Source organism: Dictyostelium discoideum (genome assembly GCF_000004695.1).
Source record: "Dictyostelium discoideum AX4 chromosome 2 chromosome, whole genome shotgun sequence".
Taxonomy (NCBI): domain Eukaryota; phylum Evosea; class Eumycetozoa; order Dictyosteliales; family Dictyosteliaceae; genus Dictyostelium; species Dictyostelium discoideum.
The window spans coordinates 6,255,039-6,277,538 of record NC_007088.5 but is presented as its reverse complement, the minus strand read 5'-3'; the positions used below and the strand labels follow the sequence as shown (position 1 = coordinate 6,277,538).

The 22,500-nt window shown below is 25.8% G+C and overlaps 12 protein-coding genes across 12 annotated transcripts in view; 6 read left to right on the top strand and 6 right to left on the bottom strand.

The window, feature by feature from the left end:
• Nucleotides 1–1,621, top strand: part of pkgA (protein serine/threonine kinase) — a gene marked incomplete at both ends in the record, with an annotated part of 5,046 nt that extends 3,425 nt beyond the window's left edge. Inside the window, one exon of the mRNA XM_638172.1 lies at nucleotides 1–1,621. This exon is cut by the window's left edge and continues 98 nt beyond it. Coding sequence (XP_643264.1) covers nucleotides 1–1,621 — 1,621 coding nt within the window.
• A 408-nt stretch (nucleotides 1,622–2,029) lies between these two features.
• Nucleotides 2,030–3,331, top strand: rtc1 (RNA 3'-terminal phosphate cyclase; the record flags this gene model as incomplete). Its single annotated transcript, XM_638171.1, has 1 exon — nucleotides 2,030–3,331. One exon carries the CDS (start codon nucleotides 2,030–2,032, stop codon nucleotides 3,329–3,331), a length of 1,302 nt encoding a protein of 433 aa, XP_643263.1.
• A 249-nt stretch (nucleotides 3,332–3,580) lies between these two features.
• DDB_G0276109 (hypothetical protein) lies at nucleotides 3,581–5,256 on the top strand (the record flags this gene model as incomplete). The annotated part of the gene is made up of 2 exons (XM_638170.1): nucleotides 3,581–4,954; nucleotides 5,062–5,256. The coding sequence occupies 2 exons, from the start codon at nucleotides 3,581–3,583 to the stop codon at nucleotides 5,254–5,256; spliced, it is 1,569 nt and encodes a 522-aa protein (XP_643262.1).
• A 209-nt stretch (nucleotides 5,257–5,465) lies between these two features.
• DDB_G0276111 (hypothetical protein) lies at nucleotides 5,466–6,713 on the bottom strand (the record flags this gene model as incomplete). The annotated part of the gene is made up of 1 exon (XM_638169.1): nucleotides 5,466–6,713. The coding sequence occupies one exon, from the start codon at nucleotides 6,711–6,713 to the stop codon at nucleotides 5,466–5,468; it is 1,248 nt and encodes a 415-aa protein (XP_643261.1).
• Nucleotides 6,714–7,321: 608 nt separating this feature from the next.
• On the top strand, nucleotides 7,322–8,123 carry DDB_G0276113 (hypothetical protein; the record flags this gene model as incomplete). The annotated part of the gene is made up of 2 exons (XM_638168.1): nucleotides 7,322–7,661; nucleotides 7,747–8,123. 2 exons carry the CDS (start codon nucleotides 7,322–7,324, stop codon nucleotides 8,121–8,123), a joined length of 717 nt encoding a protein of 238 aa, XP_643260.1.
• Nucleotides 8,124–8,219: 96 nt separating this feature from the next.
• Nucleotides 8,220–9,041, bottom strand: dph5 (diphthamide biosynthesis protein 5; the record flags this gene model as incomplete). Its single annotated transcript, XM_638167.1, has 1 exon — nucleotides 8,220–9,041. One exon carries the CDS (start codon nucleotides 9,039–9,041, stop codon nucleotides 8,220–8,222), a length of 822 nt encoding a protein of 273 aa, XP_643259.1.
• Nucleotides 9,042–9,700: 659 nt separating this feature from the next.
• On the top strand, nucleotides 9,701–11,562 carry cct8 (chaperonin containing TCP1 theta subunit; the record flags this gene model as incomplete). Its single annotated transcript, XM_638166.1, has 2 exons — nucleotides 9,701–9,967; nucleotides 10,216–11,562. The coding sequence occupies 2 exons, from the start codon at nucleotides 9,701–9,703 to the stop codon at nucleotides 11,560–11,562; spliced, it is 1,614 nt and encodes a 537-aa protein (XP_643258.1).
• A 244-nt stretch (nucleotides 11,563–11,806) lies between these two features.
• Nucleotides 11,807–13,992, bottom strand: DDB_G0276223 (hypothetical protein; the record flags this gene model as incomplete). The annotated part of the gene is made up of 2 exons (XM_638165.1): nucleotides 11,807–13,775; nucleotides 13,916–13,992. The coding sequence occupies 2 exons, from the start codon at nucleotides 13,990–13,992 to the stop codon at nucleotides 11,807–11,809; spliced, it is 2,046 nt and encodes a 681-aa protein (XP_643257.1).
• Nucleotides 13,993–14,354: 362 nt separating this feature from the next.
• DDB_G0276117 (hypothetical protein) lies at nucleotides 14,355–15,031 on the top strand (the record flags this gene model as incomplete). The annotated part of the gene is made up of 2 exons (XM_638164.1): nucleotides 14,355–14,619; nucleotides 14,682–15,031. 2 exons carry the CDS (start codon nucleotides 14,355–14,357, stop codon nucleotides 15,029–15,031), a joined length of 615 nt encoding a protein of 204 aa, XP_643256.1.
• Nucleotides 15,032–15,106: 75 nt separating this feature from the next.
• cnrF (RabGAP/TBC domain-containing protein) lies at nucleotides 15,107–18,067 on the bottom strand (the record flags this gene model as incomplete). Its single annotated transcript, XM_638163.1, has 1 exon — nucleotides 15,107–18,067. One exon carries the CDS (start codon nucleotides 18,065–18,067, stop codon nucleotides 15,107–15,109), a length of 2,961 nt encoding a protein of 986 aa, XP_643255.1.
• A 661-nt stretch (nucleotides 18,068–18,728) lies between these two features.
• On the bottom strand, nucleotides 18,729–20,870 carry DDB_G0276121 (hypothetical protein; the record flags this gene model as incomplete). The annotated part of the gene is made up of 1 exon (XM_638162.1): nucleotides 18,729–20,870. The coding sequence occupies one exon, from the start codon at nucleotides 20,868–20,870 to the stop codon at nucleotides 18,729–18,731; it is 2,142 nt and encodes a 713-aa protein (XP_643254.1).
• A 704-nt stretch (nucleotides 20,871–21,574) lies between these two features.
• DDB_G0276123 (hypothetical protein) lies at nucleotides 21,575–21,841 on the bottom strand (the record flags this gene model as incomplete). Its single annotated transcript, XM_638161.1, has 1 exon — nucleotides 21,575–21,841. One exon carries the CDS (start codon nucleotides 21,839–21,841, stop codon nucleotides 21,575–21,577), a length of 267 nt encoding a protein of 88 aa, XP_643253.1.
• Nucleotides 21,842–22,500: the final 659 nt, after the last annotated feature.

Here is a 22,500-nt window from a genome sequence, read left to right as displayed (position 1 = left end):
AAAGATTAGAACTGGTGATATTTATGCAATAAAGAGATTAAAGAAATCTGATATGATAAAGAAGAACCAATTGGATCATGTCAAAGTTGAAAGAAATATTTTAGCCTATACAAGTAATCCATTTGTTGTAAAGATGTATTATTCATTTCAAACAAAGGAATATTATTATTTGGTTATGGAATATTTACAAGGTGGTGATTGCTTTTCATTATTACAAATGTTAGGGTCAATGGATGAAAATATGGCAAAAATGATCATTGCAGAGACTGTCTTGGCATTAGAATATTTACATAGTCATGGTATTGTTCATCGTGATGTTAAACCTGATAATCTTTTAATAGATAAGAAAGGCCATATAAAATTAACAGATTTTGGTCTTAGTAAGGTTGGATTATTAGATAGACAAACTGTTGTACCACCTTCTTATTTTAGTCCAACTTTATCTGGTAAAAATAATCAATCATCATCATCATCATCAGTATCAAATATTGGTGGTTCTAATACTATTGGTTCAAATATTAGTAGTACAAATAACAATAACAATAACAACAATACAACTGGAGCAACGATGGTAGGTGGTCATGTTATTAATACTGAAACTCCAATTCCAAGCAATACTGCAATACCAGCAAAGAAAGAAAAGAAATTATTATCATTAGCTCAATCTAAGTCATTATTTTCAGCATCATCTTCACCATCAATTCCTTCATTAAATTTATTGAATAGTGATAAACCAATATCTCCAATGATGATGGGTGTAAAAGGATTTATACCACCACCACCAATTAATCAACAACCAATTTCAAATATTCCTACAACTACTACAACTACAACCACTACAACTACTGGTCAACAATCTCAACAACAATCTCAACAACAACAACAAACAACACCACCATTACCACCACATAATATACATAGAAAATTAAGTTGTGTTGGTACACCAGATTATTTAGCACCTGAAATTCTTTTAGGAATTGGTCATGGTGCATCAGCTGATTGGTTTTCATTAGGTGTTATACTTTATGAATTTCTTTGTGGAGTTTCTCCATTTAATGGTTCAAGTGTTCAAGAAACTTTTCAAAATATTCTTCAAAGAAATATTTCTTGGCCTGAAGATATGAGTCCTGAAGCAAGAGATTTAATTGATAAATTGTTAGCTTTAGACCCAAGACAAAGATTAGGTTTTAATGGTGCTGAAGAAATTAAATCTCATCCATTCTTTAAATCAATAAATTGGAAAACAATTTTAACTCAAGAACCATACTTTAAACCAAAGATTGAAAATCTCCAAGATACAAGTTACTTTGATCCAAGAAAAGAAATTTATAAAGTTTCTGATGATTTCGCTGAATCTTGTAAACCTTTTGTTCAAAATCAAAATCAAAATAAGGAATCTTCCACTATTTTAACAACTTCACCTCCATCAACTTCTTCCACTACTGCAACTGCAACTGCAACAACATCAAATTTAGATTCAATTACAATCAATCAAAATACAAATGCAAATTTTGATGACTTTTTATATGTAAACTTTCAAAGTCTTTTGGAATTAAATAAAAATTATTTAGCAGAAGCAAAACCCTTTAATTCAAATCATAGAAGAAGAAATTCAACTTAAAAAAAAAAAAAAAAAAAAAAAAAACCAAGAAATTAAATAAAAAATTAAAAAGTTTTAAAAATTAAAAAATTATTGGAATTCCAACTCTTTCTAATTTCCTAAATCATAGTTTTAATATTTTTTTTTTTAATTTTTTTTTTTTTTTTTTTTTGACCATCGTTAACCTTTTCTTTGTTATTATTATTTTTTTCCGAAATTTCAAAAAATTAATTCTTAAATAAAAATAAAAATAAAAATAAATAAAATTTTCTGTTTTATATTTTTTTTCTTTTTTTATTTTTAATTTTTTCTCACTTTTTTGGTTATTCAAAAAAAAAAAAAAAAAAAAAAAAAAAAAAAAAAAAAAAGCAAAAATTTTTTTTCATTTTTGAAAAATAAAAAAAAAGATATATTAAAAATCAAATAATTATGGGTAAAAATAAAAATTATAATAAAAATCAATTTAAAAAATCAAAAACAAATAATGATACCACAGTAGCACAACAACAACAAACAATTGAAGAAAAACCAGATTTTAAAATTGATGGATCAATTTTAGAAGGTGGTGGTCAAATTTTAAGAAATTCAGTTGCATTAGCATCATTATTTAATAAAGCCATTTCAATTGAAAAGATTAGGTATAATAGAGATCAACCAGGATTGAAAAATCAACATAAAGCTGGTATTGATTTAATGTCACGTTTATTTAAAGCTCATTTAACAGGTTGTAGTGTTGGTTCATGTAAACTTTATTATCAACCAACACAAAAGACAATTCAAGATGATGGTGTAATTGAAGCTGATACTAAAACAGCTGGTAGTATTTGTTTGATGATTCAAGTTTCATTACCATGTTTAATCTTTGCACCACATTCCACAAAGATGGTATTGGGTGGTGGAACAAATTGTGATTTTGCACCAGCTGCAGACTATATTCAAAATGTTTTCCTACCAATTGCAACAACTATGGGATTTAAATGTGAGATGAGTATTGATAAAAGAGGGTTCTACCCAAAGGGCGGCGGCGCTGTCACATTGACAACCCAACCACTCACACAACCACTCTCGCCAATCACCATAGTGAATAAGGGTGAGGTGAATAGAATTGTAATCAAGTCCTATTTCACGTCGCCTAGAATATCACCATTGGTAGCAGAGAGGATGAATAACACTGCAAAGAAATTAATAAAAAAGGATTTTAAAAAGGTGGATGTTGAAACAGAGTTAATCGATGTGAGTAAATTTAGTTTTGGTGATGGTACATTCATTGAAATTAGGGCATACACCGACCAAGGTTGTATATTTGGTGCAACTGGAAATGGTGCAATTGGTGTACCTGCTGAAAAAGTCGCAGAAGATGCTGCAAATTCTTTACTCAAAGATTTGCAAGATGGTGGTTGTATGGATGAATACCTTCAAGATCAATTAATCATTTTCATGGCTTTAGCAAAAGGTAAAAGTCAAATTAAAACTGGTCCAATCTCATTACATACTCAAACTTCAATTCATATAACATCTTTAATGACTGGTGCTATTTTTACAATTACACCATTAACTAATAATACTCAATCTGGTGAAGAAACAAATTTAATAACTTGTGAAGGTATTAGTTATTTTCCATCTGATTTAAATAATAATAATAATAATAGTAATAGTAATACTACTACTACTACAACTACCACTACAATTTCAACTACAACTATTGATAACCAAAATAGTGAAGAAAAATAAAATATGAAAATTCATAACCGTTGGACTTTCCTTTTTTTTCTATTTTTATTTTTTTTTTTTTTTTTTTTTCAAATTTTTTTTTTTTTTTTTTTGATTTTTTGTATTTTTTTTTTTTTTATTTTTTTTTTATTGTCAACAGTTCATTTGTTTTTTATTTTCAACAGTTCATTTGTTTTTTATTTTCTTTTTTTTTTTTTTTGAAAGATTTGTGATATTTGGATTTGATAAAATAAAATAAAATAAAACAAAATGAATTTAAATGCAAGTTCATCAAAATTAAATTCAAATTCAAATGAAATAAATAGACAATATATACCAAGTAGAATATTTTCATCACAAGATAAGAGTAATGAGGATAAGAATAATATTGGTAATTTATCAAGTCCACCACATAGTACTAATTCACCAATAAATCAAATGCAAAGTCCATCAAATTCTCAAACACCAGGTACACCATACTCTTCATATTATAGTAGATCAATGGGACCATATCAACCACCATCATCATCATCATCATCAAGTCCATCCTCAAATCATGCTTTTGGTTATCAAGATGGTAATTCAAATATAAATATGAATACACCAAATTTAAATAGACGTTTTGGTATTGGTACAAGTATAAGTGGTACAAATAATAGTAATAATAATAATAATAATAACAATAATAACAATAGCAATAATAATAGTAACAACAATAATAATAACAATAATCAAATAAATAATCAAAATAATGATTTATTATCAATTCCTGTGAATTCGATCTATGAAGAACCAAAGCAATTGAAACAACAGATTCTATCACAACATCAACAAAATCAACAACAAAGATTACATCAAAGAAATGCAAATATACAGCATCAACAAAATACTCAAAATTATCTATATAATCAAGTTGAACAACAATATCAACAATTACAACAACAACAACAGACATCATCACCTTTATCAGCTCAAGATTTAAATCAAAGTATTTATAATCAACAACCATCATTCTATAATAATAATAATCAATCACAAACACCATTACAAAATAATGTATATAATAATAGCACAGTAGCTACGAATTCACCATTTTTAAATATTTATAATCAACAACAATTCCAACAACAACAACAACAACAACAACAACAACAACAACAACAACAACAACAACAACAACAACAACAACAACAACAACAACATCATTTACAACAACAACAACAACTACAACAACTACAACAACAACAACAACAACAACAACAACAACTACAACTACAACAACAATCAACACCTTATAATAATCAACAACAACAAAATAATAATAATAATAATTTAATTACACCAACAACTAGTAATATTTTCGTTCAAAGTGTAGCATCTCAACAAATTACTCAAATGTTTTTAGATAAATATGATAAACGTTGGTTAACTGTATTTGGTTTCTCTCACGATAAAACGGATTTAATCGTTGATGAACTCTCAAAATATGGTAATATCATTGAGATTGAATATCCTCAACAACCAAATTGTAATTGGATTTATTTGAAATTTGAATCTGAATATTCTTCAATCGATTTATTAAAAAAGAATGGTTTAATTTTAGGAAATTGTATGATTGGTATTGTACCTTGTAAAGAAAAAATTGTATGTATTTATTAATTATATAATTCCAAAGTTTTAAAAAAAAAAACTAACTCTTTTTTATTTTTATTATTTTTTATTTATTTATTTTTTTTGAAAAAAATTAACAGAGAAATGAATCAGATCCAATTAAAGCACAACCATCACAACTTGGTGATCACTCTTTGAAAACAATTGAAAAGAAATATCATCCAGCAAGATCAGATTATGACCCACAATCATTTTCAAATAATAATGCATTAGGAACACCCTCAAGACCATCATTCTTTTCAAAAGTTAGTGAATATGTTTTTGGTTCAACTTAAATTATTTAATAAATAAATGAACAAAAGAAAAAAAGAAGAAAAAAAAAAAAATTAAGAAATTTAAAAAAAAATAATTAATCTTAGATTCATTTTTAAACTTAATTATAATTATCAAAATAAAATTAAATAAAATTAAATTATAATAATAATAATGTATTGATAATGTTTTTAATAAATCAAATTTATTTATTTTTATTAAATAATATAATTTAAACTTGTGTAGTTATACCAGTAAAAGAATATAAATTACATGAACCTTCTTTTAAACGAATATAACCGGATTCTCCATAAATTGTACCCCAACTATTTTTAATTAAATAGGAATTATCAGCACTTGAGTAACCAACGATTGTAATTGCATGATTGGGTGTTGAAGATTGAGAACATGAATAAATTCCAGATTTATAAAGTTGGAAACCACTATCCACATATAATGATGCATAGATTGGACCTGATTTTAATGCATTTAAAAATGCTTCTTTATTACCTTGAATATTTGAATAACCTGTCCATTTAAATGGTTGTGGACTTTGAATTACATTTGGACAACTTCCAGTAACAGCTTTATATGGATAACTAGTTTCATACATAATACCAGTGGATTTTAATTTATCTAAACATGATTGACCATTTCCACCACCACAACCATAATTTACACAACTAACAAAGTTTTGCTCTGATAAATCAATATCAGTATTTGGAAGATTATTTTTAATTAAATAAGCACTTTCCAATGCTGCACATGTTGCAAATGAGTAACAACCACCACACTGACCTTGATTTTTAATTGATGTTACAAATCCTAATGATTTCCAATCAACATCGCCAGTTGAACTTGTTGGTAAAATAAATCGAGATGAAACATTAATTGAAATTGGTTTTACTGATGGTTCTAATTTAGTGTCGCCGCCGCCGCTGCCATTTTCGGTGAGTTGTGATTGCACTTTTGGTGTATATGGCTTAATACCTGCAAAATTACCAATTGGATAATATCCACAGACAAAGAAATTATAACTACCACTTGAACAGTATGAACTTGCACAACCAACAGAAGTTGAAGTATTCCATATCATAGTTTGATAAGTGTCGCAGCATTGATCAGGTTTACAATTACCAGTACTCCAATCGTATAGTGGTGCTGATCTTTCAAAAGTTCTATTTAAAATGTCAACTGGATCAAACTCTTTTCCCATCACTTTAAACAATGCAAAACCAGTTCCTTCAATATTTTGTGGTACTCCTAAATTACATTGACTAACAAATGTTTGAACTTTATTTGCAATATCATTTGACCATTTAACTTGATTCAGTGGTGACTTTGGTTCTGCTCCAAATAATTTAGCTTTAATTCTTATGTAATTATGATAATTTTCTATTGATTTTTGTTCAATTTCATTAAATCCGGAAATTTTGGAAATTGTTAAAATTAATAATATTATTAAATATTTTGTGGACATTTTATTTTTTTTTTTTTTTTTTTTATACAAAGATTATTTTAATTTTATTTTATTAAATCTTTTTTTTTTTTTTTTTTTATTAAACTTTTTTTTTTAATTTATACTTTTTTTTTTTATAAGACTTAAAAAAAAATTTTAAAAAAATAATAATAATAAAAACAATTCAAATAATATGTGTAGAAATAAATAAAATGTATTATAATAATAATTGTGGTGCAAATTCCAAAAAAGTTTTTTCAAAAAACAAATTCGTTTTAAAACTGTACTTTTTTTTTTTTCAAAAATCATTTAATAAAAAGATTCCCCCAAACTAGGATTAAAAAAAAAAATTTAAGTTTTTTTTAAATCAAAAAACAAAAAGATAATTAGATTCATCTTAATATATGTTATTTTTCAAATAATTTAAATTATACGCAAATTTAATTTTACAAATAAAAATTTATATAAAAAATAATAATTTAAATTAAAAAGAAAAAAAAAATAAAAAAAAAAAAAAAAAAAATTATAAATAATCTATTATTTTTTTATTTTGTTTTATTTTAATATCTTAAATATATAAATAAATAAAAAATTGTATAATATTATTAAAACTAAAATTCTAAAAAAAAATGATTAAATTATTATTAATTTTATTTTTTATATTTCCAAGTTTAATTAATTCAAACGAAATTAATGATAAATATTGGCCAGTATTTAATTCTTGGATGGATGCATACGATGTAAAATATCATTCTTCAGTAATAAATGAAAAATTTGAAAATTTCAAAGAGAATTGTATCCAAATTCAAAATTCCAATAATAAAAATGTAAAGTTTGTCACTGTAACATTTGAAGATGATATCCAAAATTCATTCATTGAATCATCATTTGGAAGAAAATTACAATCAATCAATGATGTAATTTTACCATCGATTTCTATTACTTTACCAAGTTCTAATATTCCAACATGTATGTATTAATTTTAATTTAAAATATAATTTTTAAAATGTGATATAAATAATAATAATTTTTTTTTTTTTTTTTTTTTGAAAAGTATCATTGAATAAATTTAGTGACTTATCACATGGAGAATTTATTGATATGTTTACTGGCCAAAATGAAGGAGTTGAAAGTATTCCTGATGAAAGTCCCTCTTTATCTGATGGTGCAATTTCTGGAATTGTAATTTGTAGTTTTATAGGTTGTTCAGCATTGGTTGGTAGTGCAATTTATTTAATTAAAAGACGTATTCAAACTAAAGAAAAAGAAGTTGAAAAACAAAATGAAATTAAAGAAATTGAAGATCATATCAAAAAAGTATTTGGAGGTGTAAATGTTTTTGATCTCCAACCAGGTTCCCATCAATCAATTACTGCTAGAGGTTATCCAATTGAAATGGTAGATATTAAAATCAACAACCAACAACAATAATAATAATAATAATAAAATATAATATATAAATATATAAATAAAATCTTATTTTTTTTTTTTTTTTTTTTATTAATTTTTTGTATTTTTTTATTATTATTAATTTTTTTTAACTCTAAAAGTTTCAAAATATTCTTTTTCAATGAAATGCATATCACCACAAATGATAAAAGAATGAAGTGGAGCACCAAAATCAACATCTAATAATTCTTTCATAGTACCAGAAATGATTTGTTGATCATCTTGACCAACACGAGATAAACCAATGCATAGGGTATCTTGATCGTAAACTTTTTCTTTACGTATTTCTTCAATTTCCAAGAGTTGTTCAATACATTGATTAACGGTCATGAATCTTGGTGGTTCATAAATTAAACGACCACGACACATATTTTCAATTGATTGTTCTTTAACTTTGATATCTAATAAGCAGAGGGTATGCATACCATTGACACGATTGATTTTAACACGATCGTACCAACTATCGGGTTTGGTGGTTTCTGTAAAGAATACCATTGATATGGTTTGACCATAACTATATAATTGAAGACCACAACAACCAATTGCATTCATAATTGAGGCATTGTGAATCACTTTAACTGGAATCGATAATTCTTTAGCACGAATAACTAAATCTGTATGAGTTGTTGCTCCGAATGGGTCACCTACAACTAAAAATGAAACATCATTCTCTGTTGATTCTTTTAACATTTCTTCGCAACCTGATTCAACCATTTCTCTATCGGCTATAATAATCTTTTTTTCATAAAATTTCTCTAATGCTTCAATTGATGTTGATCCACCTAATAATGATGTATATGCTTCTAAATAAATTTTACTTGATTTCTTTATTGCTTCAAATCCTTTAATTGTTACATCTTTTTCATCACCTAATCCCAATCCAATAATATATAATACCATTTTTTTTCTTTTTATTTATTTAAATTTTCGTTCGTTTTTTTAAATTAAAAAAAAATAAAAATAAAAATAAAAAAAAAAATTTGGATTTTTTTTTTTTTTTTTTTTTTTTTTTTTTTTTTTTTTTTTTTTTTTTTTTTTTTTTTTTTTTTTTTTTTTTTTTTTTTTTTTTTTTTTTTTTTTTAAAAAAATAAAATTTACATGTTAGGATTAAAACTAATTAAATTGTAAATATTTATAAGTAAGAAATTTCTTTCTTATAAATATTTTTAAAATTAGAAATAATTTTTTTTATTTGTTATTTATTTATTTTTATTTTTTTAATTAATTGGAATGAAATCAATATTATTTAAAGTAAAAAAAAAAAATAATAAATAAATAAATAAAAAATAAAGAAGATAAAATCAAAAAAAAAATTTAAAAAAATAGTTATCAAATTGAAACAAAGTGTTTTTGGTGAAATTGCAATGGCTTTGGAGGTCAACCATTTTTATTAATAAAAAAAAAAAATGAAATTTTTTTCATTTTTTTTTTTTTCATTTTTTTTTTTTTTTTTTTTTTTTTTTTAAAAATAAAATTTTTCAAAAAATTTCATTGATGTTTTGGTTTTTGTTCAATATTGCGAGACGAAATCATCACACTTATATATATAAAATAAAAAAATGTTAGGATTAACTGATATGTTAAAAGATGGTGCAAAGCATTTTGCAGGCAAAGATGAAGCAATCTTAAGAAATATTGATGCAACCAAACAATTATCAGAGATTACAAGAACATCATTAGGTCCAAATGGTATGAATAAAATGATCATCAATCATTTAGAGAAATTATTTGTTACAAATGATGCCGCAACCATCATTAGAGAATTAGATGTTATTCATCCAGCTGCAAAAATGTTGGTTATGGCTGCTCAAATGCAAGAACAAGAAGTATGTAATATTTTTTTTTTTTTTTTTTTTTTTCTCTCTCTCAAAATTTATAAATCTAAACACTACAATATTGATTACTAACCACCATTTTTATTTTTATTTAAATGAAAATTTTAACCTAAAAAATTTATTATTTCTAAAAAAAAAAAAAAAATTACAAATCAATACAATTTTTAAAATTGAATTATAATATTTTCAATATTTATTATTATTATTATTATTATTTTTTTATTATTAATAATTTTTAGATGGGAGATGGTACAAATTATGTTGTTACATTAACAGGTGAATTTTTACAAAAAGCAGCAACTTTATTAGAGATGGGACTTCACCCAAGTGAAATTATAACTGGTTTTGAAAAAGCAGGTGCTAAACTTCAAGAGATTATTGAATCAATGATTGTATACAATTTAAAGGATATTACAGATAAGAAGGAGGTTACAAAATGTTTGAAATCAGCCATCGCAAGTAAACAATATGGATATGAGGAATTTTTATCAGAGATTATCACCAATGCATGTCTTCAAGTTTTACCAAAGAAAGCAGTTAATTTCAATATCGATAATGTTAGAGTCACCAAGATTCCAGGTGGTGGCGTAACTGATACAAGTGTAATCAAAGGTTTCGTCATCCCAATGGATGCCGAAGGTACCATCAAAAGAATGGAGAAAGCAAAAATCGCCGTTTTCACAATGGGTATCGATTTAGGTCGTACTGAAACCACTGGTAAAGTATTGATCACCAACGAGGATGAATTGTTACAATTCTCCAAAGGTGAGGAAGATTCAATCAGAGAGACAATCACTGCCATCGCAAATACCGGTGTCAAAGTGATCATCTCTGGTTCAACCGTTTCCGAATTGGCTTTACATTACATTGAAAGATTCAAAATCATGTTGGTTCGTATTCAATCTAAATTCCAATTACGTCGTGTTTGTAAAGCAATCGGTGCAACTCCATTAGTTAAATTGGGTGCCCCTATCCCTGAGGAATTGGGTTACTGTGATGAAGTACTCGTTGAAGAGATCGGTTCAACCAAATGTTGTATTTTCCGTCAAAATAAAGAAGAAAGTGAAATCTCCACCATTGTAGTTCGTGGTTCAACCAATAACATTCTCGATGATATTGAACGTGCCATCGATGATGGTGTCAACGTTTTCAAAGGTATGTGTAAAGATGGTAGATTCTTAGCTGGTGCTGGTGCTTTTGAAATTGAAGCCTCACGTAAACTCCAAGCTTTTGCCGATGCTACACCAGGTCTCTCTCAATATTCAATTCGTCAATACGCTGAAGCTTTCGAAATCATTCCAAGAACTCTTGCTGAAACTAGTGGTCACGACTCCTCAAAAGCAATCTCAAATATTTATGCAGCTCATACCAAAGGTAATACCAATTATGGTTTAGATATTGAATCTGGTCAACCAAAATCTGTACTCGAAATGGATGTTTTAGACGCTTTTGCTTCAAAACTTTTCGCAATTAAATTAGCTACAAACACTGCTAACACCGTTTTAAGAGTCGATCAAATCATTATGTCTAAACCAGCTGGTGGTCCAAAACCACCAAAAATGGGTCCAACCGATGCTGATGATTAAATAAATAAATAATATTATTACGCAAAAAAAAAAAAAAAAAAAACAAAACCAAATATTATATCTTTTTATAAATATTAAAAAAAAAAAAAAAAAAAACAAATAAAAAAAAAAATAAATAAAAAAAAAAAAAATTAAAAAAATTAAAAAAAAACTATACATATAATTATTTTGTTTATTTATTTTTTTATAATTATTTTTTTATAATTATCTATTTATTAAAATACAATTATTGAATTAAATTAAATTAAATAATAATTTTAATGGAAAAAATAATAAATATTAAAAATGAAAAATAATTTTTTGGATTCTGAAAATTGTTTAAAATATAACCATCACTTTCGCTAATACTTTGAGTTTCATCACTGACTAATTCTACCAAGTTATTTGCATTTGTACAAGTTAATTTACCAAATACTGAACAAGTTATCGAAGAACCTTTACAATTAATTTCTTTTTTACCCCAACAATTAATTGCGGTATTGTTTTTTTTACTTTCACAAAGAGTATTTTGATTTGTGCAATTTGTTGAACCATACCCTTTACATTTTATAAATTCATTTCCTTTATTTTTAACAAATATAGTTGAGTTTGTAAAATAACATGAAACTAAAAAATCTTCAGAAATAGATGATGTATTATTCAGTGATGATGAAGAAATTGTGGAATTACTTGATGATGTTGAATTACTTAATGATGTTGAATTAAATGAAGACGTTGAGTTATTTAAAGATGATGATGATGGTGATATTGTGGAATTACTTGATGATGTAGAATTAAATGATGAAGAGGAGTTAAATGAGGATGCTGATGAAGGATCTGAAGAATTGGTAGGAGTTGGGGTGGAAGAATTTGTTGGAGTTGGGGTGGAAGAATTTGTTGGAGTTGGGGTGGAAGAATTTGTTGGAGTTGGGGTGGAAGAGTTTGTTGGAGTTAAAGTTGGAAAAGAAGTATTTGTTGGGGTTAAAGTTGGAAAGGTGGTATTTATTGGTGTTAGAGTTGGTATTGTTGGGGTAAATGTAAAATTTGGAGTTGTTGTCGGTGTTGTTGGTGTGGTAGTGATTGTTGATGACAGATCTGATGAACCAGTAAGCGATGGAAATGATCCAGAGGAATCGGATGGTAATGAACCCGGTGATGATGATAATGGGTCAGATGAATCAGATGGTAATGATCCAGGAAACGATGATAATGTGTCTGATGATCCAGATGGAAAAGATCCAGGAAAAGATGGTAATGAATCAGATGATCCAGATGGCAAAGAACCAGGAAACGATGGTAATGAATCAGATGATCCAGATGGTAAAGAACCAGGAAATGATGGTAATGAATCAGACGAATCAGATGGTAGAGAGCCAGGAAAAGATGGCAATGAATCAGATGATCCAGATGGTAATGAACCAGGAAACGATGGTAATGAACCAGACGAATCAGGTAGAGAGCCAGGTAAAGATGGCAATGAATCAGACGAATCAGATGGTAATGAGCCCGGAAATGATGGTTGCCAATCGGATGAATCAGATGGTAATGAACCAGGAAATGATGGTAACCAATCAGATGAATCAGATGGTATAGAAAATGATGGTAATGACCAACTTGTACTATCACTACTACCATTACAATTAACACTACAATCACTTCCACCACTTCCACTACTCTCACTACTATTGCTACTACTACTGCTACTACTATTATTGCTACTTCTACTATTGCTACTACTATTATTGATACTGCTACTAATATTGCAATTACTACTTTTGCTATTACTGATATTGCAATCACTACTTGAACTATTGCTATTATTATTATTATTATTATCACAGACATGTTTTGAATTTATTGTTATTTGATAAAAACATGGTCTGGTTGAATTGTTTGTATTTACAATTAAAAATTCTTGATTTTCATCACAATTAATAATTAATTGATTTGATTTATGATTGTCATAGGTGCATGTTGGATATTCAATTTCTGATGTATATACTAAAACCATACCAGTTGATGTTTTATATGCATGCTCTTTATTTAATACACCAGTTTGAAATGTTGTTTCATCATTTGGAAATACTTGACATGATTGTGAACTCTCTAAAAATGTACTCCCATCACCATTTCCATCAATACCTCTACAATATTCAACATTACCACAAATATTAAATATTATATTATAATCTATATTTTCATTTGAAAAACTTGAGTTATAAAATCCACCTCCTCTTTATGAGAGTTATTATTATTATTTTTTTTTTTTTTTTTTTTTTTTTTTTTTTTTTTTATTAAAAATTAATTAGTCCTTATTGTTTTTTATTAATTATTATTTAAATTAATAATATTATTATTTAAATAAAATATTTACTCTAATCTAAGCGATGTTAAATTAAATTTAGTTCCATCAACAAAAGAAAATATACAATTAGCTTGAGAATTACTCATTCTAATAAAATGAACAAATAAAAAAAATAAAATTCTACATAAAAAAATACAATTAATAACTCGGAATTGCATTAAAATAAATAAAATAAATTAAAAGAAAGAAAATAATTATTTCTTTTTCATTTTAACTTTTTTTTTTTTTTTATTTTTTATTTTTTTTTTTTATAGGTTTTATATTTGTTTTAAAAATTTTGTCATAGTATAATGTGTGTGAAAATAATTAGATTTTTTTTTATTTTTTTTTGTTCTAAAAATAACTCGTTTTTCATTTTTCATTTTTTATTTAATTTTTTTTTATTTTTTTACTTTTTTTTTTTTTTTTTTTTTTAATTCATTTATTTTACAAAACACAAATTTTTGCAATGATATCTTTTTCATATATACACAATGATAATAAATATATAGAAGAATTAATAAAGTTATTAAATTCACAATGGCCCAGATCGGAATATTCAAGAAAGGCATCAATAGAGAAATCAAATGATAATTTTCCTTTTTATTTAATTATGAAATTAAAAAATGATGAACTAACGGTAGAAGAAACTGAAGAAGTTATAGGTTGTTTAACAATTTCAACAGTTTTAAATAATGATAAAGATTCAAATGTTTCATTATTATTAGAAAATGGTAATTTTTTTTTTGAAAAAAAAAAAAAAAGTTTTTAAACAGAAATTAATTAATTTTTATAGTTTTAATTAAATCAAAATATAGGGGAAAAGGGTATGGTAAATTATTAATGATAGAAGGTCATAAAATAATGAAAAAAAAAGGTTATAAAATATCATATCTTTCAACAAATGATAAACAAGAATTTTATAAAACATTTGGTTATATTGAATGTGATCCAATTTCAACTTCTAATTTTAGTAGTTGTATTAGTAGTAATAGTAGTGGTAGTAGTAGTATTAGCAAGGAAAAAAATGAAGACAATATAGATGATAGTGAAAAAGTATCAAATTTATTAAGAATATTTGGTGGAAATTCAAAATTAAAAAAAACAAATACTAATTTAGTTTGGATGAAATTAAATTTAGAATAAAAAAAAAATTGTAAAATAAACATACTGTAAACTTATTAAGATTATTTAAAAAAAAAAAAAAAAAAAAGAATTTATTTACATAAATTTACAGCAAGATAATGGATTTCCACTTTGTGGTGGTGAAGATGGAGTATTATAAGAAACTGTAGTAGTTGAATAATTATTACTTTTCATTTCAATTATAATATTTGGTTGAGGTTTATCAATTTTTGCCTTTTCAATAGCATCAATTAATAATGATGAATTAACTGTTGATCCTTTTGGTTCTGTTGGTTGTTTTTTCTTTATTTCAGCAAATCCAAATTTATTATTTATATTTGTTGGTTCTTCATCAGAGTCATTATTATTATTATTATTATTATTATTATTATTATTATTATTATTATTATTATTATTATTATTATTATTATTATTATTATTATTATTATTATTATTATTATTATTATTATTATTATTATTATTATTATTATTATTATTATTATTATTATTATTACTGGTACTACTATCCTCTTGTTCTTCACTATTATTTTTAATAATTATATTTTGTTTTCCTTCCACAGTGCTATCATTGTCTAAAGTATTGTTATTATTATTATTATCCTTTGATTCATTATTGTTATTAACATTATCATTATTTGTAATATTAGAATTATTACAACTTCCAATTGAATCCTTATTATTATTATTATTATTTTCTAATTCACTTTCTCTAATTAAAACTTCTTGAAATTGAATTCTTGAACCTTTTGTTTGTTTTCTTTTTAAACTTTTAATTTCACCATTACCATCACTAGTATTGGTGGTGGTTGTTTGTTCTTGTTGTTGTTCTAAGAAATTATCAATATCAACAGAGAATTCTTCCTCTTCCAACATGAAACATCTGAAAATTCTAGGATAACTTGCAATTGCTTGTCTAAACATATCAAATGATAATCCTTCGCCCTCTGGTATACTATAGTTTGAAAAGATCATTTCAACATATTCATCAATTGAATATTGGGTAGCAGCCAATGGATCGAGTTCAATCTTATCGTAAACATTTTCCAACATTAACTTCATATCACTCTTTGAGATGAAACCATTGCCATTACTATCGAAAAATGAGAAATATAATTTCAAACGTTCTTCAGATGTACCCTTTGCCAAAATACAAAGACCAGACATTAACTCTGTGAAATCCAATGTACCATCTTTATTCTTATCGAATGCTTTAAACAATTGTTTAATGATAATATCACGAGTATTATTTTCATCAGCTGTACCCATACCAATGTTTGATGGTAGAATGAATTGAAAAACATTTTGAAACATTTTAAAATCGAGTATCATTGATTTACCCATACTATAACGACTTGAGATCTCCAATTGTCTAAAACCTGACCAAATCTTTTCCAAATCATTCTTTGAGAATCTTGTAAATTTCAATGTTTGATGAAGATCTCTTGCCTTTCTCATGTCTTCCAATTCCTTTAAGAATACCAATTCCGATTTTCTCTTTAACCCATTGAAATAATCCTCTGGTATTGTGTTTCTAAGTTTTTGATAATATTTAAAGAATTGCTTTGCTTTGAATAAACCTTTGGCATGTGTTGATAAAATCATTAATAAATGTGGTGTTGAATGACAATTTAATAATGTCTCCTCGAAATAAGCCAATACTGACAAACCTGTCAATAGTAGATTATAACTTGCCAAACCATTACAACGAAAAGTTTCACCACCATTTTCTTTTGAATTCTTTAATAAAGTCTCTGGGTCAGGTTGTAACCAAAGTTCATCAGAAGCTGGTTTATGGTAACCATAGATACCACATTCTACGAATAAATGATCCCAAATTCTAAGTACAATCTCTGTGGGTAAAACATTTACAAACAAACACATAAACCATTTAGTTGACAATAACGATAGAGATACGTCATACTCTTCCATATGATTGTATAACTTTGGAAAGTATTGTGCTACCAATATGCTAAACACACTCATATCGACTTGAGAGCCCATTAAATTGGTGGAGTAATAATTTTGACAAAAATCTTCTACAATCGTTGAAAGCAACCAAAATGCATCCTCTTCATTTCCACCACCAACAAATAGCACGAAACCAGCCACTATATTCATACTTTGACAATATCCAACCTTTCTATTCCTAATTGAGTAGGCTTGTAAAACACGTGATAACTTTCTTTTACCCTCATCAGACTCGAAAAATGGGTGGCCAGGGAACGTTCTTGATATGTCTTTGTCAATCTCTGGTAGTGATTGAAATTTGGTGGATAATCGATTCGATGTCTTTATGATACCTTGTAAATGGAGATAATAGGATCTCCTATTGGTTGGTGGTTGTAATCCTCTAATTGTACCGAATCTACTATACTTTTTCTCCTCTTTTTGTTGTTTAAATAATGATAACTCCTCTTTTCTTTGCTTTTCAAATGATCCAGAATAAACCTTCCACAATGACCCTCTACTACTATGTGGTATACCATTGGCTAATAATTTTAAAAACTGTTTTGCATTACTTGATAATCCAACCTTATTATATTGTTCATGAAATTGTGCCCATTTATTCATCTTTTCTTGTGCTTGTTCCTCTTCCATAGCTTCAAATTTCTTTAACTCTGGTACAAAGAAATCATCACTTACAAATCCATATTTATCTCTCCATTTAACATCAACAATATGTTGAATAATTGAATTCTTTTTAATTGTTAATAATTTATCATCGTCATTTTCATCATGATTCTCTTTTTCTTTTTCTTTTTCTTTATATTTTAATTCATCAACTTTTATTATTGTTGGTTTTATTTCTTTTTCTTCTTTTATAATTTGTGTTTCTGAACTATTTTTTAAAGTTCTTTGAATTGATAATAATGAACCAGATTTCGGTGGTGATGTACTTGTTGATGCACTTTTTTTACTCTTTATAAATGTTGATATAGAAATAACTGGTGTAGTACTAATTTTATTATCATTATCATTTTCATTACTATTAATAGATTCCGTTTCTTTTGATGATGATGGTTGAATTTCTTCCATATTTTTAAATAAAATTAAAAATTGAATAAATAAATAAAATAAAATAAATAAATAAAATAAATGAATAAATAAATAAATAAATAAATAAATAAATAAATAAATAAATAAATAAATAAATAAATAAACTTTTTTTAAATGAATGAATAAAATCTGCAAATTAAAAAAAAAAAAAAATTTCAAAGGTTCTATACAAAAAAAAAAAAAAAAAAAAAAAAAAAAAAAAAAAAAAAATTCAAAAAAAAAAAAAAAAAAAATAAAAAATAAAAAAAAATAAAAATAAAAAAGATGTCAAAAGTCAGATTCTGATTTTTTTACATAAACTGGTCTGGTTTGGGATTTTTGGATACGTCAATTTTATTTTTGATGGCGCACAATTACAAAAATTTACCAACATCTTATATTTAACTATTTTCTTAGATCTCAAGATCTAAATTGATCAAAAAAGAAATTATAATAATAATTATTATTAAAAAAAAAAAAAAATATTAATAATAATTATAGTAATAATAATAAAAAAAAAAAAAAAAAAAAATATTAATAATAATTTGAGATATAAAATATTTATATTTTTTTTTTATTATTATTATTATTATTGTTGACTTTAACTTTAAATTTTGTATTTTTCTTTTTTTTGTTTTTTTTTTTTTTTTATTTAATCAATTTACATAGATTTTTTATCTCTATTAATTTTTTGTCTTTTAGTTGAATCCAATTCTCTCTTTCTTAAACGAATACTCTTTGGAGTGATTTCAATGAGTTCATCTTCTTTGACACAAGCAATAGCTTCTTCTAATTTTAATAATTTTGGAGGAGAGAGACGGATACCCTCTTCTTTGACTGTAGTTCTAATGTTTGTTAATTGTTTGGATTTAACTGGATTAACATCTAAATCAGTTAATTTTGAGTTTTCACCAATGATCATACCAGAGTAAACTTGAGTTTGTGGGCCAATAAAGAGAACACCTCTATCTTCGAGAGCACTTAATGAGAAAGCAGTGGCAACACCTTCACTCATTGAAATTAAAGCACCTTTCTCTTTGTTATCCATTGGACCTTTATGTGGTACATAAGAGTGGAATAAATGATTCATGACACCGGTACCTTTGGTATCATTGATGATTTCACTTCTTAAACCAATTAAACCTCTTGATGGTACGAGGAAAACCAATCTAGATTTACCCATTGATTGTTTCATATCGGTGATATCACCATTTCTCTTTGAAAGTTTTTCAATGATAGCACCAGAATATTCGGTATCGACATCGATTGTTACCTCTTCTTGTGGTTCCATGAGATTACCATTTTCATCTTTGGTAAAGACAACTCTTGGTTGAGATACGGCAACTTCATAGCCTTCTCTTCTCATATTCTCTAAAAGGATACCTAATTGAAGCTCACCACGACCTTTAACCTCAAAGGATTCACCAGTTACGTTTACTTGAAGTGAAACATTTGATTCAATCTCTTTGAGGAGACGACTTTTAATTTTTAAAGTTGTGCAATGAGTACCTTCTTTACCAGCGAATGGACTGTTGTTGGCTTCGAAATACATTGCTAAAACTGGTGGATCAATTGGAATGGCTTTGATTGGTTCTTTGACACCTTCGGCAATGAGTGAATTGGTGACAGTGGCTTGGGAGAAACCAGCGATACCAACGATATCACCAGCTTCACCTTCTTCCAAAACAATTCTTTCCATAGCACGACGACAGAAAATCTTTGTGATTTTACTTCCATCTTCAATGACATTACCTTTCATATCGACTACACGAAGTGGTTGACCAACCTTGGCCTTACCAGAGTAGATTTTACCTGTTACAATACGACCAACGAATGGATCAGACTCTAAATTTGTAACCAACATTGTGAATGGTTCCTCTGGTTTAACATTTGGACATTCTACATACTCTACAATGGTATCCAATAATGGGAGAATATCTTTTTGATCATCACCACGTGAACGGATTGCCCAACCTTGACGACCTGATGCATAGAGAGTTGGATAATTTAATTGTTCATCACTTGCGCCCAATGTGGCAAACAAATCAAAGATTTCATTCTCAACTTCATCAACACGTGCTGTTGAACGATCCAATTTATTAATTACAACAATTGGTCTCAAACCTTGACTCAATGCTTTGGAAAGTACAAATTTAGTTTGAGCCATTGGACCTTCAGTTGCATCAACCAATAATACTACACCATCTACCATAGATAACACACGTTCAACCTCACCTCCAAAATCACCGTGACCTGGTGTATCCACAATGTTCAATTTATGATTCTTATAATCGAATGAAGTACATTTTGCCATAATTGTAATACCTCTTTCCTTTTCCAATGCATTTGAATCCATAACTCTTTCATCTTTTTCTGTTGCTTTAATTGCACCACTTTGACGTAATAATTGATCAACCAATGAAGTTTTACCATGATCTACATGTGCAATAATTGCAACATTTCTAATTTTTTCATGATTTTTTGAATAATATCTATAAACTGCAACATCTAAACCTATTTGTTCATTTTTATTAATATTTAAACGTGTAATGGTTTTACCTGATTCTGGTAATGAAAATGTACTTGTTCTTGTAACTCTTGAATTATTTGTAAATCTATTATTATTACTATTAATATTAATTCTATTTTGTGGTTTATTTGTGATTTTACTTGAAATGTTGTTATTATTATTGTTATTATTTAATAATGATACTGATCCAATGGATCTTACTGTATTACTACATCCATTATTTTTAATTACTGATTGAACAACTCTTCTTGATACTCTATTTAATGATATCATTTTTTATTTTTATTTTTTTTTTTTTAATTAAAAAAATAAAATAAATTACAATATGATTAACAAAAAAAAAAAAACGAACTAGAATTTTTTTTTTTTTTTTTTAAAAAAATATAAAAAAAAAAAAAAACGAGAAAATAAAAAAAAAAAAAATGAAAATAATGAAATATTGAAAATAAAAACTCAATTTTCACTCAAATTTCTAATGAAATTTTTTTTTTTATTATATTTGTTTTTTTTGGTAAATTTCAATATTTTAATTGTTGTAATAAAAAAAAATAATTTGGAGGTACCAAAGATAAGATCCAATAAAGTAATCTCTAAAGTCTTGATACCTTGCGATATTGTTATTATTAGCTAGATATCTTCACCTTTATTGAAAAACCTACTATATTGATCCATTGTATATCTAGGATGGTAAAGCTTAGTTGTTCCTTTTATGTATATGTTACATGCACCGACATTATCACGATTTTTAATTCCATGAATTTTGCAACGTTTTAATTTGTAACATTTATTGAAACACTCGAGTTTTTCATTTGGTCCAACGGGACATTTCACACCTTTTACTTGTGAAAAATATTTTTTTTGAATTTCTTCATTAGCCAAGATCACACCAGTCGGACATTTCTGTAGAAATATAATTGATATTAAATTAAAATCATTAGTATTAATATTAATAATATTATTATTATTAATATTTATTATTATTTATTATTATTATTATTATTATTATTATTATTATTATTATTATTATTATTATTATTATTATTATTATTATTATTATTATTATTATTATTATTATTATTATTATTATTATCATTATCATTATTTAAAACTTCAAGATTCTCAGTATTCAAAATCTTTATTATTACCAAATTAATCATATCTGAATAAACACCTTCAAATAATGATTTACACTCTGAATCAACTCTAATTTGTTCATATAATTGTTTGAAGTATTGTTGATTCATCTTGTGGTGATTTATTATTTAATTTATTGAATAGATTTAATCTATGTGTAGAATAGTTTAAATCCTAAATTATAATTAAAATATTAAAATTAATGATAAAAAAAAAAAAAAAAAAAAAATTAGGAAATTAAAAAAAAATTATTGGAAAAATGAAGATTGAAATGTGTTTAGTTGTATTTTTTTTTTTTTTTTATTTTGGTAAGGTTTAAAGTGATCAAAAAATTATCATTCAAACTTGTATACTATATTCAAAACAATCTGGAAGGTTGGTGGCTATATCAAGAGGATCATCAGAAGTCCATGGGAAGGGAATTGGTCTCAGAAACATCATATGGATGACCGATACATCTGAAATTTAATTTCAATAATAATGTTATTATTAATTTCAATAATAATGTTATTATTAATTTCAATAATAATGTTATTATTATTGAAATTTAATTTCAGATGTATCAGTCATCCATATGATGTTTTTTATTTGAGGCATTTTTATTATATTGAGTTAAAATTTTATTGTGGAATTTTAATAATTAATGTATAATTTTCCAGATTCAGGAATAAAAAAAAAAAAAAAAAAAGTGGAAAATTATGCATTATTAAAAAAAAATTAAAAAGAATTTTTTTTTTTATTCCTGAATCTGGAAAATTTTTTTTTTTTT